The sequence below is a fragment of the Elephantulus edwardii genome, unplaced genomic scaffold (assembly GCF_000299155.1).
Source record: "Elephantulus edwardii isolate Elephantulus edwardi_28Jun2011 unplaced genomic scaffold, EleEdw1.0 scaffold00111, whole genome shotgun sequence".
NCBI classification, from domain to species: Eukaryota; Metazoa; Chordata; class Mammalia; order Macroscelidea; family Macroscelididae; genus Elephantulus; species Elephantulus edwardii.
In genome coordinates, this window is record NW_006399861.1 from 5,703,956 (window position 1) to 5,717,531 (window position 13,576).

Genomic DNA, 13,576 nt, shown 5'->3' on the forward strand with positions numbered 1-13,576 from the left:
CTGAGGCTCCGTCTGACTTACTTTGGACATGTTGTGAGGAGAGACCGGTCCTTAGAGAGGGACATCATGCTTGGGAGGGTGGAGGGACAGCGCAGGAGAAAAAGGCCCTCTATGAGGTGGATTGATTCAGTGACTGGGATAATTGGATGGGAGTGTCGGAGACAGTGTGCTTTGCACAGGACAGAGTGGAGTTTAGGGCTGTTGTACATAGGGTCACTATGAGTCACAAGCGACTCGACGGCACATAACAACAACAGAAACCACCAGTCAAGAAATAAGGAGACACATTGCACTGGGAAAATCTGAAGTCAGGACCATTCCAAATTTTCGAGGAGTAATGTTGCCAGTGTGAGGACTAAGGTGTGTCTAATTCAGGCCATAGTCTTTCCAGTCACTTGCTATGTGTCTTAGAGCTGAACAATGAATACGGATTGACAGAAGAATTGACGCCTTTAAGCTGTGGTGTTGGAGAAGAGCACTGAACATCCTATGAATGGCCAAAAGAACAGATATATCTTGGAGAGGGTACAGCCAACGTGTTCTGTGAAGGCAAGAATGATGAAACTTTGTCTCACATACTTTGGGCATGTTATAGGAAATTCTATTTCTTGGATAGGGACATGATGTTGGGAAGGGTGGAGAGTCAGCGAAAGAGTGAAAGACGCTTGAGCAGATGAACTGACAGGATTCTTGTGTGTCAGGAAGTATGAAGATGGTGTAGGATAGAACAGGGTTCAGATCTTTTGTTTGTAGGGTTGCTATGAGTCATAGGGACATCATAATTGGTAGGGTGGAGGGACAGCACAGGAGTGGAAGACCCTGGATGAAGTGGATTGATTCAGTGACTGGGTAATGGGGGTAAGTGTGTCGGAGATGGTGCGATTGGCACAGGATAGAACAGAGTTTAGGGCTGTTGTATATATAGGGTCACTATCAGTCGCAAGTGACTCGACAGCACATAATAACAACATAACAATGCATATCTAGGTCCTTGACATAGATCCTCATACTACCCTCTGTTCTTCCCAGAAAACAGTTTTCAAATTATGTTTCCAGCAATAAGTTCCTTGTGCCGTTTGTTCCTCACAAAAGTCTCTGATTAAATAGTAGGAACAAATACGTATTTTAGCTAATCTTAACCTTTAGTAATGTATTTTGTGGATTATTTTTACCTATGAGCAAATAGCCCTTTTCCCCATTGGTTCTAGACACTTCTTTAGCCAGAAAATACTGAGCCCTATACACTGAAATACTATTTTGTAAGCAATGAGGAAGTACTAGAATTTTTTTATGCAAGAAAATTATATACCATTGGATTTGAGATTTTAAGAGGATTGAGGAGGGAGCTCTGGTGGCCTACTGATAAGAAGCTGCACTGCAAACTCAAAGGCACGTGGTTTGAATCCACTTGCTGCTCTCCAAGAGAAAAATTGGCAGTGTCCTCCTGTGTGATTAACAGCCTCTTAAAACCAGCCTGAGGGTCAGCTATGGGTCTCTTTCAACTCCACAGTACACAAGAGAAAAAAGAGAAAATCCTCAACAAGGTGGACTGTTACAATGACTGTAACAATAGTCTCAAGCATGTCAGAGGACAGGGCAAGGTTCTAATCTGTTCTTCGCTTCACTGTGAGTTGTAGTCAACTTAATGGCATGTGACAGCAATACTTTAGCAGTGCTATATGGCATAGATAGAAAGGCTAATATGGCAATATTGTCATCAAAAAGCATAAAGGCCTCGTCTGAAATTATGTTGGTAAAAATGAGAAGGTAGACGTGAGAAATACGAAGGAGATGGTTTTTGGAAGCAGATCCATTTGAGGAAGGGGGATAAATTGTTGGATGATTGCAGACTTTGAGTGTGATTTGCATTGAATACCTTTACATTTGGTGGAACTCCTTTATTAAAACAACCTTGGAAGCAAGAGTGGCATCCACTTCCAAAATAGCTTACCTCCGGAAACCCTATGAACCTGGAGAAAGGATGAAAGTTATACAAGTCTTTCGTTCACAAGGTCACTATGAGTTGCCTATGACTCAATGGCACTTAACAACAGTCACTATTAATCTCCTTTCAAATATATGGTCTTTTATAAGTTTCCATTAATCTTTTAGAGTACATGAACATTCATCAGAAGCAAGTCTAGTTTCTGGCCATCTGCCACTTTCTCAGTAGTCAGAAAATATGAACTTGGTGATAGAAATAAGGCTGGATATAGAATGATAGAGTTTTGTACAATTAATTATTTACTCACTGCAAATATCTTTTATAAAAAACCCCAAACAGCAACTATACACACAGTCCTCACCTGAGGAACTACACTGGAATCGGATTAACTATGTCTTTGGAAAGAATTATTGGAGAAGCTCCATATTAGCCTTGACAACTAGGCCAGGTGCTTCTGTGGAACACATCATCAGCTACTTATGTGAAAATTCAAATTGAAGCTAGAGAAAAAAAATAAATCCACAAGAATGAAAATAAGACCTTGAATCTATCCAGCCTGAATTTAAAAACCATCTCAAGAACAGACTTGAGGCTTTGAACACTGCTGAACAAAGACCAGATGAGCTGTGGAATGAGATCAGTAATAATAATCATCCATGAAAAATGCAAATGGTCATACAAAGACAGAGGAGGAAGAAAAGATTCTGAATATAGCACTGGAGTGTCAAGAAACCAAAACAAAGGGAAGAAGTCAGGGAGTTAAAGAAGATTTCAAAGGACAGCTTGAGAAAACAAAGCACAGTATTATAATGAAATGTGCAAAGAGCTGGAGTCAGAAAATCAAAAGGGATGAACTCGTTCAGGAACTTGTTCTTAAGCTGAAGAACAAATTCAGGTCTTGAGTTGCAATACTTTAAAATGCTGTGGGTAGAATATTGAATGATTTGGGAATCATCAAAAGAAGATGGAGGGAATACACAGAATAGTATACCAAAAAGAATTAGCCAACACAGAACAATTTCATGAAGTAGCAAATAATTAAGAAGCAATGATAATAAAGGGAAAAGTTCAGGCTGCTCTGAAGGAATTGGCACAAAACAGGACTCCTGGAATTTATGGAATACCAGTTGAAATATTTCAACAAACAGTTCAGCTCTGGATGTGCCAAGAAATCTAGAAGACAGTTCCCTGGACAACTAACAGGAAGAGATCCATATTTATTCCCATTCCCCAGGAAGGCAACCCAACAGAGTGTGAAAATTATCGAACAATATCACTAATGTCACATGCAAGCAAAATCTTGCTGAAAATTATCCAAAAACAACTAGAACAGTACATTGACAGAAAACTGCCAAAAATACAAGCTGCATTTAGAGATACCATTACCACTAGAGATACCATTGCTGACATAAGATGGATCTTAGCTGAAGGTAGAGTATACCAGAAGAATGTCTCTTTGTGTTTTAACTTTGCAATTGGCATTTTACTATGATGATCACAACAAATTGTGGTTAACACTGAGAATGGAAATCTCCAAACATTTGATTGTGCTTATGCAAAACCTATACTTAGATCCACAGACTGTTGTCTGAACAGAGCAATGAAACACTGCATGGTTCAAAATAAAAAAAAAAGGAGTGCACCAGGGATGTGTCCTTTCTCCTTACCTTTTCAGTTTACATGTGGTACAGATCATTCTGGAGGCTGGATTTATGAGGAAGGATGTGGCATCAGGATTGGAAGAAGACTCATCAACAACCTGTTATATGCATATGACACAACCCTGCTCACCAAAACTGAGGAGGATTTGAAGTGTTTGCTGCAGAAGGTCAAGGACTGCAGTCTTCAATATTTATCATATCTCAACATCAATAATACAAAGATTCTCACCATTGGGCCATTTGGTGACATGATAGATGGAGAAGAGATTGAGATTGTTAACAATTTCCACTTGCTCAGAAGTACAGTCAATACTCTTGGCAGCAATAGTCAGGAAATCAAGTATTATTGTTGTTAGGGTACTGTGGAGTCGAATACGACTTAATAGAGATCCTATGAACAAAAATTCTGAACCCAGTCCTGTCCTGTGCCATCCTCACACTGCCTGACACAAAAGAGCCCATTGCAGCAGTCACCAGGTCAGTCAACCTTGTTGAGGGTCTCCTTCTCCTTCACCAACCCTCCAGTCTTCCCAACATCATGTCTCTCTCCACAGAATAGCACCCCCTAGCAATATGCCCAAAGTATGTGAGGAGAAATCTCCTCTTTCTTGTCTCCAAAGAGCACTCCAGCTCTACCCTCTCCAAGACATATCTGTTCATTCTCTTGGCCGTCCATGGGATGTTTAGTGCTCTTCTTCAACACCACAGTTCAAAGGTGTCAGCTGTTTTCCTATCATCCTTTTTCATTGTCCAGGTCTCGGATGCATAGGTAGTAAGTGGAAAGACTATCCTGAATCAGATGCACCTTAGTCTTAAAACTGACATCACTATTTCTCAATAATTTGGAACAATCCTTAACTGCAGATTTTTCCAGTGCAATGTGTCTCATGATTTCCTGACTGCTCATACCAAGGGTGTTGATTGTACATCAAAACAAGATGAAGTTGTTGACAGTTTCAATCTCCTCTCCATCCATCATGTTGTTCTAGTGGTAAGAATCTTTGTTTTCTTGATATTGAGATGCAATCCTTACTGAAGGCTGCATTCCTTGATCTTCTGCAACAAGTGCTTCAAATCCTCCTTACTTTCAGAAAGCAAGGTTGTATCATCTGCATAACACAGGTTATGGATGAGTTTCCTTCCAATCCTGATGCTACATTGCTCTTCATAGAGTCCTGATTCTCAGATAATTTGCTCAGCATATAGATTGAACAGGTATGGAGAGAAAATGCAACTCTTATGCACTCCCTTCCCAGTTCCAGACCATGCAGGGCTCCTCTGCTGTGTTCGCACAGCAGCCTCCTGACCCTATGTACCTATCCAGAGTGCTGAAGCACAATGATCTTAGTCTAGAGACTAAAATGAACCTGATCCAAGCAATGGTCTTCTCAGCTGCTTACTTTGCTTCTGAGAGTTGGACATTAAATAAAGATGACAGAAGAAAAATCAGTGCCTTTGAGTTATGGTGCTGGAGAAGAATATTGAACATACCATGGACTGCTAAGAGAACAAATAGGGTCTGTTCTGAAACTGGGTTGATTCTTAGAGGCAAGAATTTTTAAATTGGCTCCCATATTGTGGGCATGTTGGTGGGAGATTCTGTTCCTAGGAAAGTAACATTATGTTAGGAAAGGTGGAGGGCCAGCGATGGAGAGGGAGACCCTCAATGAGCTACACTAACATGGGAACAGCAGCAATGAGATGATATGGATGGCATAAGATAGGACAGGGTATACATATGTTCATAGGGTCACTGTGAGTCATACTCAGTGGCACTTGGCAACAACAGCAAATCCTTGCCTCTAAGGTAGCTCTTCCTCCAAGACAAATTTGGTCCTTTCTTAGTTGATGGTATATTTAATACTCTCGCCAACATGGATTCAAAGACATTAATTCTTTGTTGATCTTCCTTATTCAAAGTCTAACTTTCATATGCATACAAAACAATTGAAAATATCGTGGCTTGGGTAAGCTGCATTTTATTTCTCAAAATAAAATCCTTACTTTTTGGCACTTTAAAGAGGGGTTTGCCCAATATAACACAAAGGGTATGTTGCTGCTGTTCGTAAAAGTGAACTTGAGAGAGTTCTGCTGAGGTTGTGAGGATGGCACAGGATAGAGCAAGATTTCAGTCCGTTTATATAGTCATATGATGGCACTAAACAACAACAAACAAGCTGGTTTTGAGTCCTTTCCAACTCTGTGGAAACTGTGTATGTGAGTACAGAGCTGAAGTCCATAGGGTTCTAAACAGCGGGTTATTTGGAAGTAGATTAACTTTCTTGAGGTGTCTCTGGATGAATTTAAATCTTCAGCCTTTCACTGAGCAGTCAAGCACATGAATTATTTACTCCTTTACTTCCAGCAAATCAACATGTTTTCAGCAGTAAAGTGACCTTCATTCAGAAATACTAGAAGAAAAGATTCCGTGTTGACCATCTGTTATTTGACTGTAGAATAAGAAAGGCTTGTTAATAAGCCCTTTGATCTTAACTTGGGATTGCTCCTGCTCCAGTTTAAGCTCTTTTCTCACCCTGTGAAAAAGTAAATTAACAGGATGGCAGCATAGTCCCAGTTTGTGTACCTACTGCCTTTTCATCTTCCCATTGGCCACTTAGTAGTTGTAATCCAGGGACCATTGTTTGGGAGTGTATACAATGCAGAGGCAGTTGAGTAAGCCATTTATGCAAGAATCCAGGAGCCTGTCACCAGTTGGGAGATAACTGTTGAAAGTGTTCCACTGATAAAGACATTTTTCTTTCTCTTTTCTGTAACATTACAATAAAGGAAAAATATGAATGGGTATTTATTACAGATTATAAGGACTTCGGCATTTGTGTAACTCAACAGTTTTATCCTAGCAATAGACTTTTTGGCAATAAAACCAAATAAGTCTGTTCTTTATCTTTTAAAGTTAGCAAGGGGATGTAATCTTTTATCCAGGTGTTTTGTATAATTGGAAACTTAAAACAGTGCTTCCACAGTGGCTTTTTGGAGTCCCCTTAGTTAATCTGATAACAGTTAAGGATCTCCTTCCCAGAAAAATGTTCTCGTGAATTCATATACATTTTAATACGTAATTTCATAGATTCTACAACTAAACTTTGTCCTTTCAAGTATAATTTTTCTTTTTAGCCTGTGAGACCTCTTTATAAGTAAATACATACCTGTATTAACTCAGTAAGTACCTTTGAACACATAAATTATCTTAATTTTAAGTGCCAAAAGGAAGAAAAATAAGTTCATGAAGAACAACAGGAGAGACTATTTTCTATAGGATAGATTAGCCTAACTATATAAATTGTCTTAATTTCCTTCTAGACTTACTTATGTATATTTTTTTCTCATAATTACGATCACACTACACACACACGTGGTGCTTGGTCTTGTGACACATGTATAAAAACAATACAGAGATTAGCATGGCCCCTACGTAAGGATGATTTCGAAATTCATGAAGCATTCATATTTTTATTGACATAACGACTTCGGCACTGGGCTCAGGTATATCAGTTGATGAGGATGCTACAGGATAGGACACAGTTTTATCTGTTGTTCATAGGGTCACTGTGAGTCATACTTAACTTGACGGCAACTAACAACAACAACACATATACACAGTAGAGCTCTTTTGGTGTAGTCCATAGTTGATTACAGAGCTAACCAAGAGACTATAGGTTCTATGGGTTCAAATCCATCAGCAGCTCCATGGAAGAAAAATGGGCAATTAGAAACCAAATGGAAGGTGGTTTTGATCAGAACTGCCTTGATGGCAATGAGTTTGAGATTTTTTTTTTAAGACATTATTGATATTTTATTCGAACACTCTTCTAGAAAATCTTTTTGTCTCAGATTTTTTTCTAAAGGGATATAAAAGTCCATATAAGAATATATTTTAGCCAACTTGAGGCATTTTTGAGAATGTGCTTGCATAATAGACTTTTAAAAATGTTTCCTTCTAGATTTGATGTAGAATTTGTTCTCTCGGAGCCTATTTCTGAATGGAAAGGCAAAAAGGGATACATTGCACCAGCACTTCTTTCTGAATTTTTAATAAGAAGCTCAGACAACTCTAAACTCCTCATATGCCTTTGTGGACCAACACCATTTACAGAACAAGGAATAAGGTGAGTAACAGTGTGGTAGAAAACACAATGCTCAAATCATGAAATGAAGATCATCCCACAAAATAAGTTCTTTTGATATGAACCCACACTTTAATATTCTGTTCAACTAATTGTTGTTCAGTCAGCTTACTCATAGCTGACCCTCCAGTGTGTTTCCAGGGTTGAAATCACACAAGAGAATCTGGTCCTGCTCTCTGCTGAGGAGTCGCTAATGGATTCCAGCCACTGGAGAAGCACAGCCAAATTACAGACTATAAGAAAGGAACAACATCTTTATCTTCATTCAGATAAAGCATTAGAGATCAGGACTATGTATAACTCTAGATTGTTGTTATGTGCAGTCAGGTCGACTATACCGCATAGCGACCCTAAGCACAATGGCTCAGAACCCTGCTCCATCCTGAACCACTTTCACTGTCTCTGGCACACCTACCATCATTATCTCAGTTGTTGTGTCAGTCCATCTCATCCTTGGTCTTTGCCTCCTGCACTGTCCTTCCACCCTCTCAAGCATGATGTCCTTCTGCAAAGACTGTTTCCTTCTGGCCATGTACCCAAAGTATGTGAAATGGAGCGTAAAAATCTTACCTTCATTATCCAAAAACTAGTGGAATAGCACATCAACAGAGAACTGTCAGAAGTGCAGGCTAGATTTAGAAGAGGCCGTGGTACTAGGGATATTATAGCTATTGTTAGATGGATCTTGGCTGAAAGCAGAGATTACCAGAGGAATGTCTATCTGTGTTCATTGATTATGCAAAGGCATTGGACTGTGTGGATCACCACAAACTGTGGCTGACTCTTAAGAAGAATGGGAATGCCAGAACACTTGATTGTGCTTATGCAAAACCTATGCTTGGACCAGGAGGTAGCCATCGGAACAGAACAGGGAAATACTCCACGGTTCAAAATCGAAAGGGTGTATGCCAGGGATGTGTCCTATCTCCATACCTTTCAATCTATATGCAGAACAAATCATCCGAGAGGCTGGGCTGTTTGAGGAGGAATGTGGCATCAGGAGTGGAGGAAGACTTATCAACATTCTGCTTTATGTGGATGACACAACCCTGCTTGCTGAAACTGAGGAGGACTGGAAGCACTTGCTGCAGAAGGTCAAAGACTGCAGCTCAATATCAAGAAAACAAAGATTCTCACCACTGGGAAGATTGGTAGCATCATGACAGACAGTGAAGAGACTGAGATTGTTAACAGTTTCAATTTGCTTGGCTCCACCATCAACACTTGGTACCAGCATCCACAAAAACAAAACAGGAGTTGTATTGGGAAAGTCTGCCTTCAGGGACCTCTCCACAGTCTGGAGACTAAGGAGAACCTGATATAGGCCATAGTCTTTGCAATTAATTACTTGCTATGCATCAGAAAGCAGGACAGTAACGAGGGATGATAGAAGGAGAATTGATTCCTTTGAGCTGTGGTGATGGAGAAGAGTATTGGATATATCATGGACTGCTAGAACAAACAGGTTCATCCTACAGAGGGTGAAACTAGGTTGCTCCTTGGAGGCAAGGATTCTGAAGCTTAATCTGACGTACTTTGGGCATGTTGCAAGGAGGGCCAGTCCTTGGAGAAGGACATTGTGCTTGGGAGGGCAGAGCAAAGGGACAGTGCAAGAGAAGAAGACCCTCAGTGAGATGGATTGACTTGGTGACTGGGGTAATGGGTGTAGGTGTGTAAAAGACAGCAAGATTGGCACAGGATAGAGCAGGGTTTAGGGCTGTTGTACATAGGGTTGCTATGAGTCACAAGCGACTCAGCAGCATCTAACACAATAGGCGCTGTTGTGTCAACTATGAACTATGAACTATTGCAACCTTTCCTTATTCTGCAACATCTGTACAGTCTCCTTCATGTTCAGACTCACAGCACTGTGTCAGTCTACATCATTGAGGATCTTCCTCTCACTGATATAGTTTTTCCAATTATAATGATCATTCCAGTCATAAGGACATCTTAATTTAATTGCTTCAAACACTGAAAAAGGATGACATTCATTAGAAAATTCTATTAAGAAAGTATTATTAATTTTTAGAAGTGTTAATTGCATTGCATTTTGTTTTTAAAAAATTTCATCCAAGTTGAGAAAATTAAAAGTATTATGGGTATAGTAAACTTTGATATTGTTTCTTTTTTAACATTTTCATTGAGAAACATGTATGTTTTGTTTTTCAGGTTGCTACATGATCTTAACTTTTCCAAAGCTGAGATTCATAGTTTTACAGCATAAGGAAGAACTGTCATTGCCCTTCAGTCAACTGATTGATCAAAATCTGTGATCGCTGAGGGTCTTTTAGGAGAACATTTTTTTATAGATAAAAATCTAACTAGAGTCCAGGTTTCTGTTTCTTAAATCAAATGTTTCTTCAGGATAGATAACTTGTGCTTTATTTTGTATCATAACTTATTTTACTACTACTGCTGATATTTGACCTGGAAAGGCAATCATGGCAACAAATACAGATAGCATTCTTTGTTATGAACCACAAATTTCTTTACTATTTAAACTGTCTTTGTCACTATTTAAAAACAGATACTTGTGGTTTATGACATGACAAAATAAATGATCATTTTGATCATATTTCTATGCTATAAAATGTCAAATTAGCAATACAGATGAATTTTACATTGCACTGTTTACTCAGGAAACGGTTAACTTATGTCTTTGTTATTAATATTAAAACATGGAATGTTACAACTTATTTAAGTGATCCCAATTCTGTGTGTGTGCGCGTGCGTGCCTGCATGTGTTTATGTACGGATGACTTGATTCAGAGTAGAATAAATTAGACTTAAGCATTTTTTAACACTTGTGGTAGAAATGTGGTCGAATGCAACAATATTGGTTCTGTGTCTAAGTTTTACAAAGGCAGCAATAAAAGTTATCAAAGATGCTTCACACAAATGTAGTCTTGAACTAGGTGCTTTTGATTCATAAGCCAAAACTAACTGAAAAAGGCATTAGGAAAAGGAATCAAAGTACAGAATGTTTTCCCATGGCCTAAAAGAACTGTCCAAAGCTCTGGAATGGGTGCTTTTGAAATTGTAATGCATTTGGAGCCCCTCTGACCAGTTGAAGAAAGGAGGACCACTGCCATGTTGCCCTGGCTGACAGCTTCCCCACAGCTGGCAGCTTAGTAGGGAACTTTCCCATCCCCTCTCCCTGCTGCTCCATGCTGCCTTCACACAGTTCCACAGACGTGCGTTAGTAGAGCATCGAGAAAAATCCTTTTGAGTCTTTCATAGGCTATCTTGGGGTTTTCCATCTTAGTACAGCAGCAGTGTTTCACAGACAATGGAGGGGGAGGCAGTCAGTTTTCCCTGGAAATGATGTTGTGAATGGCTAAACTGTCACTAAAGAAACGGTGCACCCTGAAAAACACAATGTCCAAATAGGTGAAAACTTGTTATGTTGTTCCCTGGTGCCACATTTACCCACCAGAATCCAGTTGTGCTCGCATGGCAGTGGTCCCCAGGCAGCAGGGGGAACATCTCTTCTTTCATGGCTGTCTGTCCCCTCCCCTCTTCCCATAGTCACGTATTTCCTCAAACTACCTATTTATTCTTGTAATTCTTTAGTAACATACCAGTTCATTCTACCTTTGTTGTTGTTAGGTGCCATTGTGTTGAGTACTACTCATAGCAACACAATGAACAGATCTGAACTGTGTCCTGTCCAGTGCCATCTTCATCACCTCTGACACACTTGAGCCCACTGCTGCAGTCTCTGTGTTGTCAGTCCACCAGGTTAAGTCTTCCTCTCTTTCGCTGGCCCTCTACCTTTCCAAATATGATGTCCTTTTCCAAGGAACAGCCTCTCCTAGTAGCATTCCCACAGTATGAAGATGAGCTTCCTCAGGCTTTCCTCCTTACCCAGCTTCAGTCTTTTCTGACCCTCTTATTTCTTTACCCATTATTTTCTAGTCTCCTCAGTTTTCTCTATTAATATGTCTCTTCTTCATTCCTTTTCTTACTGTATTTTAAAGCAAAACAAAACCCATAAATACTCTTCTGCATGGTCTTATCCACTCACATGAGTTTATTAACCTATATGGTAAGGCCGTTCAGATACACCAGCTGCTCTGTGAGAGAAAGATGAGCAGATTCCCCATTCAATATGCAGCCCCTGAAAATCTGCAGGAGAGTCCGCTCTGAGTCACTTCAGATTCACAGGCAGTGAGTGGGTGTGACATTAAAAAGAGCTGTGGGGTCATAGTCCATAATGGATTGGAGAAAGAAGTGTGCTGGAGAAAGATGTACAATCTTCTCTGTGCACTTTATATCCTAAAACTCTGCAGAGTCAGTTGGGAGTCAATGATGACTCAGTTGTTTCTGAGTTTTTTTGGAAGTTGTTTTTTTTAAAAAAAAATATTTATTTTTGTTTGTTATTATGTTGTTTTCACACCAGATCTTTCCCATTTCCTGTCCCTCGTCCTCTCCCTCCCCCTATCAAATTGTGGGACCCTGTGATTAACAACTCTACCTTCCACCCATCCTCAAGTCCTCTGCTTCCCTTGGATCCTCCTACACATTCTACAATAATGGTCTTATGCAGTACTTGTCCTTATGGGACTGAGTCACTTAGCATAATGCTCTGTGGAGGTGTTTTGTGTTAAAAAGGAGCCCTGGTGGCTAATGGTTAACTGGGTGGATGCTATGGGAGTTTTTTGTTCGAATCTACCAGCCATGCTGCCAGAAAAAGATAATGTCATTCTGCATCCCTAAAGATAGCAGGGATTTAGGGACTCTCTGGGGCAGTTCTACTGTGTCTCAGAGAGATCGTCCGCAGCAGGTTAACCATTCAAAATTACAGTCTCTAATTGACAACCAGCTGAGCTTCCATTTTCATCATTCAGTTACCATCTGTACATCACGTCAATGTCTCACTGATTTCCCAAACTGTATTATTTCCCAGACAAAAGTTTTATCATTGTCCTTTCTCCTCAAGTCTGTTCCTCTACTTGAATCTTCCTTTTGTCTGATTCACTGGTACTTTAGACTGAATCAAGTTCATGTTTTTATTTTTTTTATTATTTTTTGTGTGTGTACCGTCAAAATCGGATCTGACTATATAGGAGGAGATTGTCCCTCCTTCTCCAGCAAAGCGTCCGGTGGGTTTGAACTGCTCACCTCTGGGATTGCAGTGCAGCGTCTTGCCACTAAGCCACTAGAGCTTGCCCAAGTTCAGGTTCTAAAGAGATTGCTCCTAAAAAGGTTAGTTTTTTACATTTGTTTAGCCCCAGGAGGATTCCTTCCAGCTGTCTCTTAGTTTGTTTTCTGCAGATTAACAAGTTTATAATTTAGCCATTATCTCCAGGGAATCCTTTAAAGCTCCTTCCAGTTGCCTCTCATGTCAAACTCCTTTTTTTTTTTTCAAGTCCTTCGGCTTGAACTTCTCCACACTCTGTTGCAAATCAAGTTCTTTTGTAGAAAGGTTTGGATATCTAGATGTTCTGGGACCTCCTTTACTTTCCTCCACACTCCCTCTCTGCTGTGTGTCAATTCCGACTCCCAGCAAACCCTCCCTTGGAGCTGCTGGTACGTTCTCCCTGCTGGAGAAGGGCAGTCTTGTTTGGCAACATAAAACATGCACTCTTTCCCTCCACCTTGACTTCTGTAAATTCTCTGTGCACATTCACTGCTGTCGAGTCAGAATCAACTCATAGCTGCCTGGTGTTAATGGCACATTTAATAATGTTTACATAAAAAGACTATGGATGAATCTTTTTTAAGTACTACAATAAAGGGATAAAAGGCTCTCTCTCACACAAACTAATTGCAAACTCATTTTAGAAACGGTGTGTTTTAGCTGAGGAAATCTAGAAGCA

General features: G+C 39.9%; 1 protein-coding gene across 1 annotated transcript in view; it reads left to right on the forward strand.

Moving 5' to 3' along the window:
* LOC102869886 (cytochrome b5 reductase 4-like) overlaps positions 1-9,978 on the forward strand; it is a 154,380-nt gene extending 144,402 nt beyond the window's left edge. The window contains exons 16-17 of the mRNA XM_006892163.1: positions 7,569-7,733; positions 9,924-9,978. Of these exons, the coding sequence (XP_006892225.1) occupies positions 7,569-7,733; positions 9,924-9,978 (220 nt within the window). The remainder of the gene's footprint in view (positions 1-7,568; positions 7,734-9,923) is intronic.
* The last annotated feature ends 3,598 nt before the right edge of the window (positions 9,979-13,576 follow it).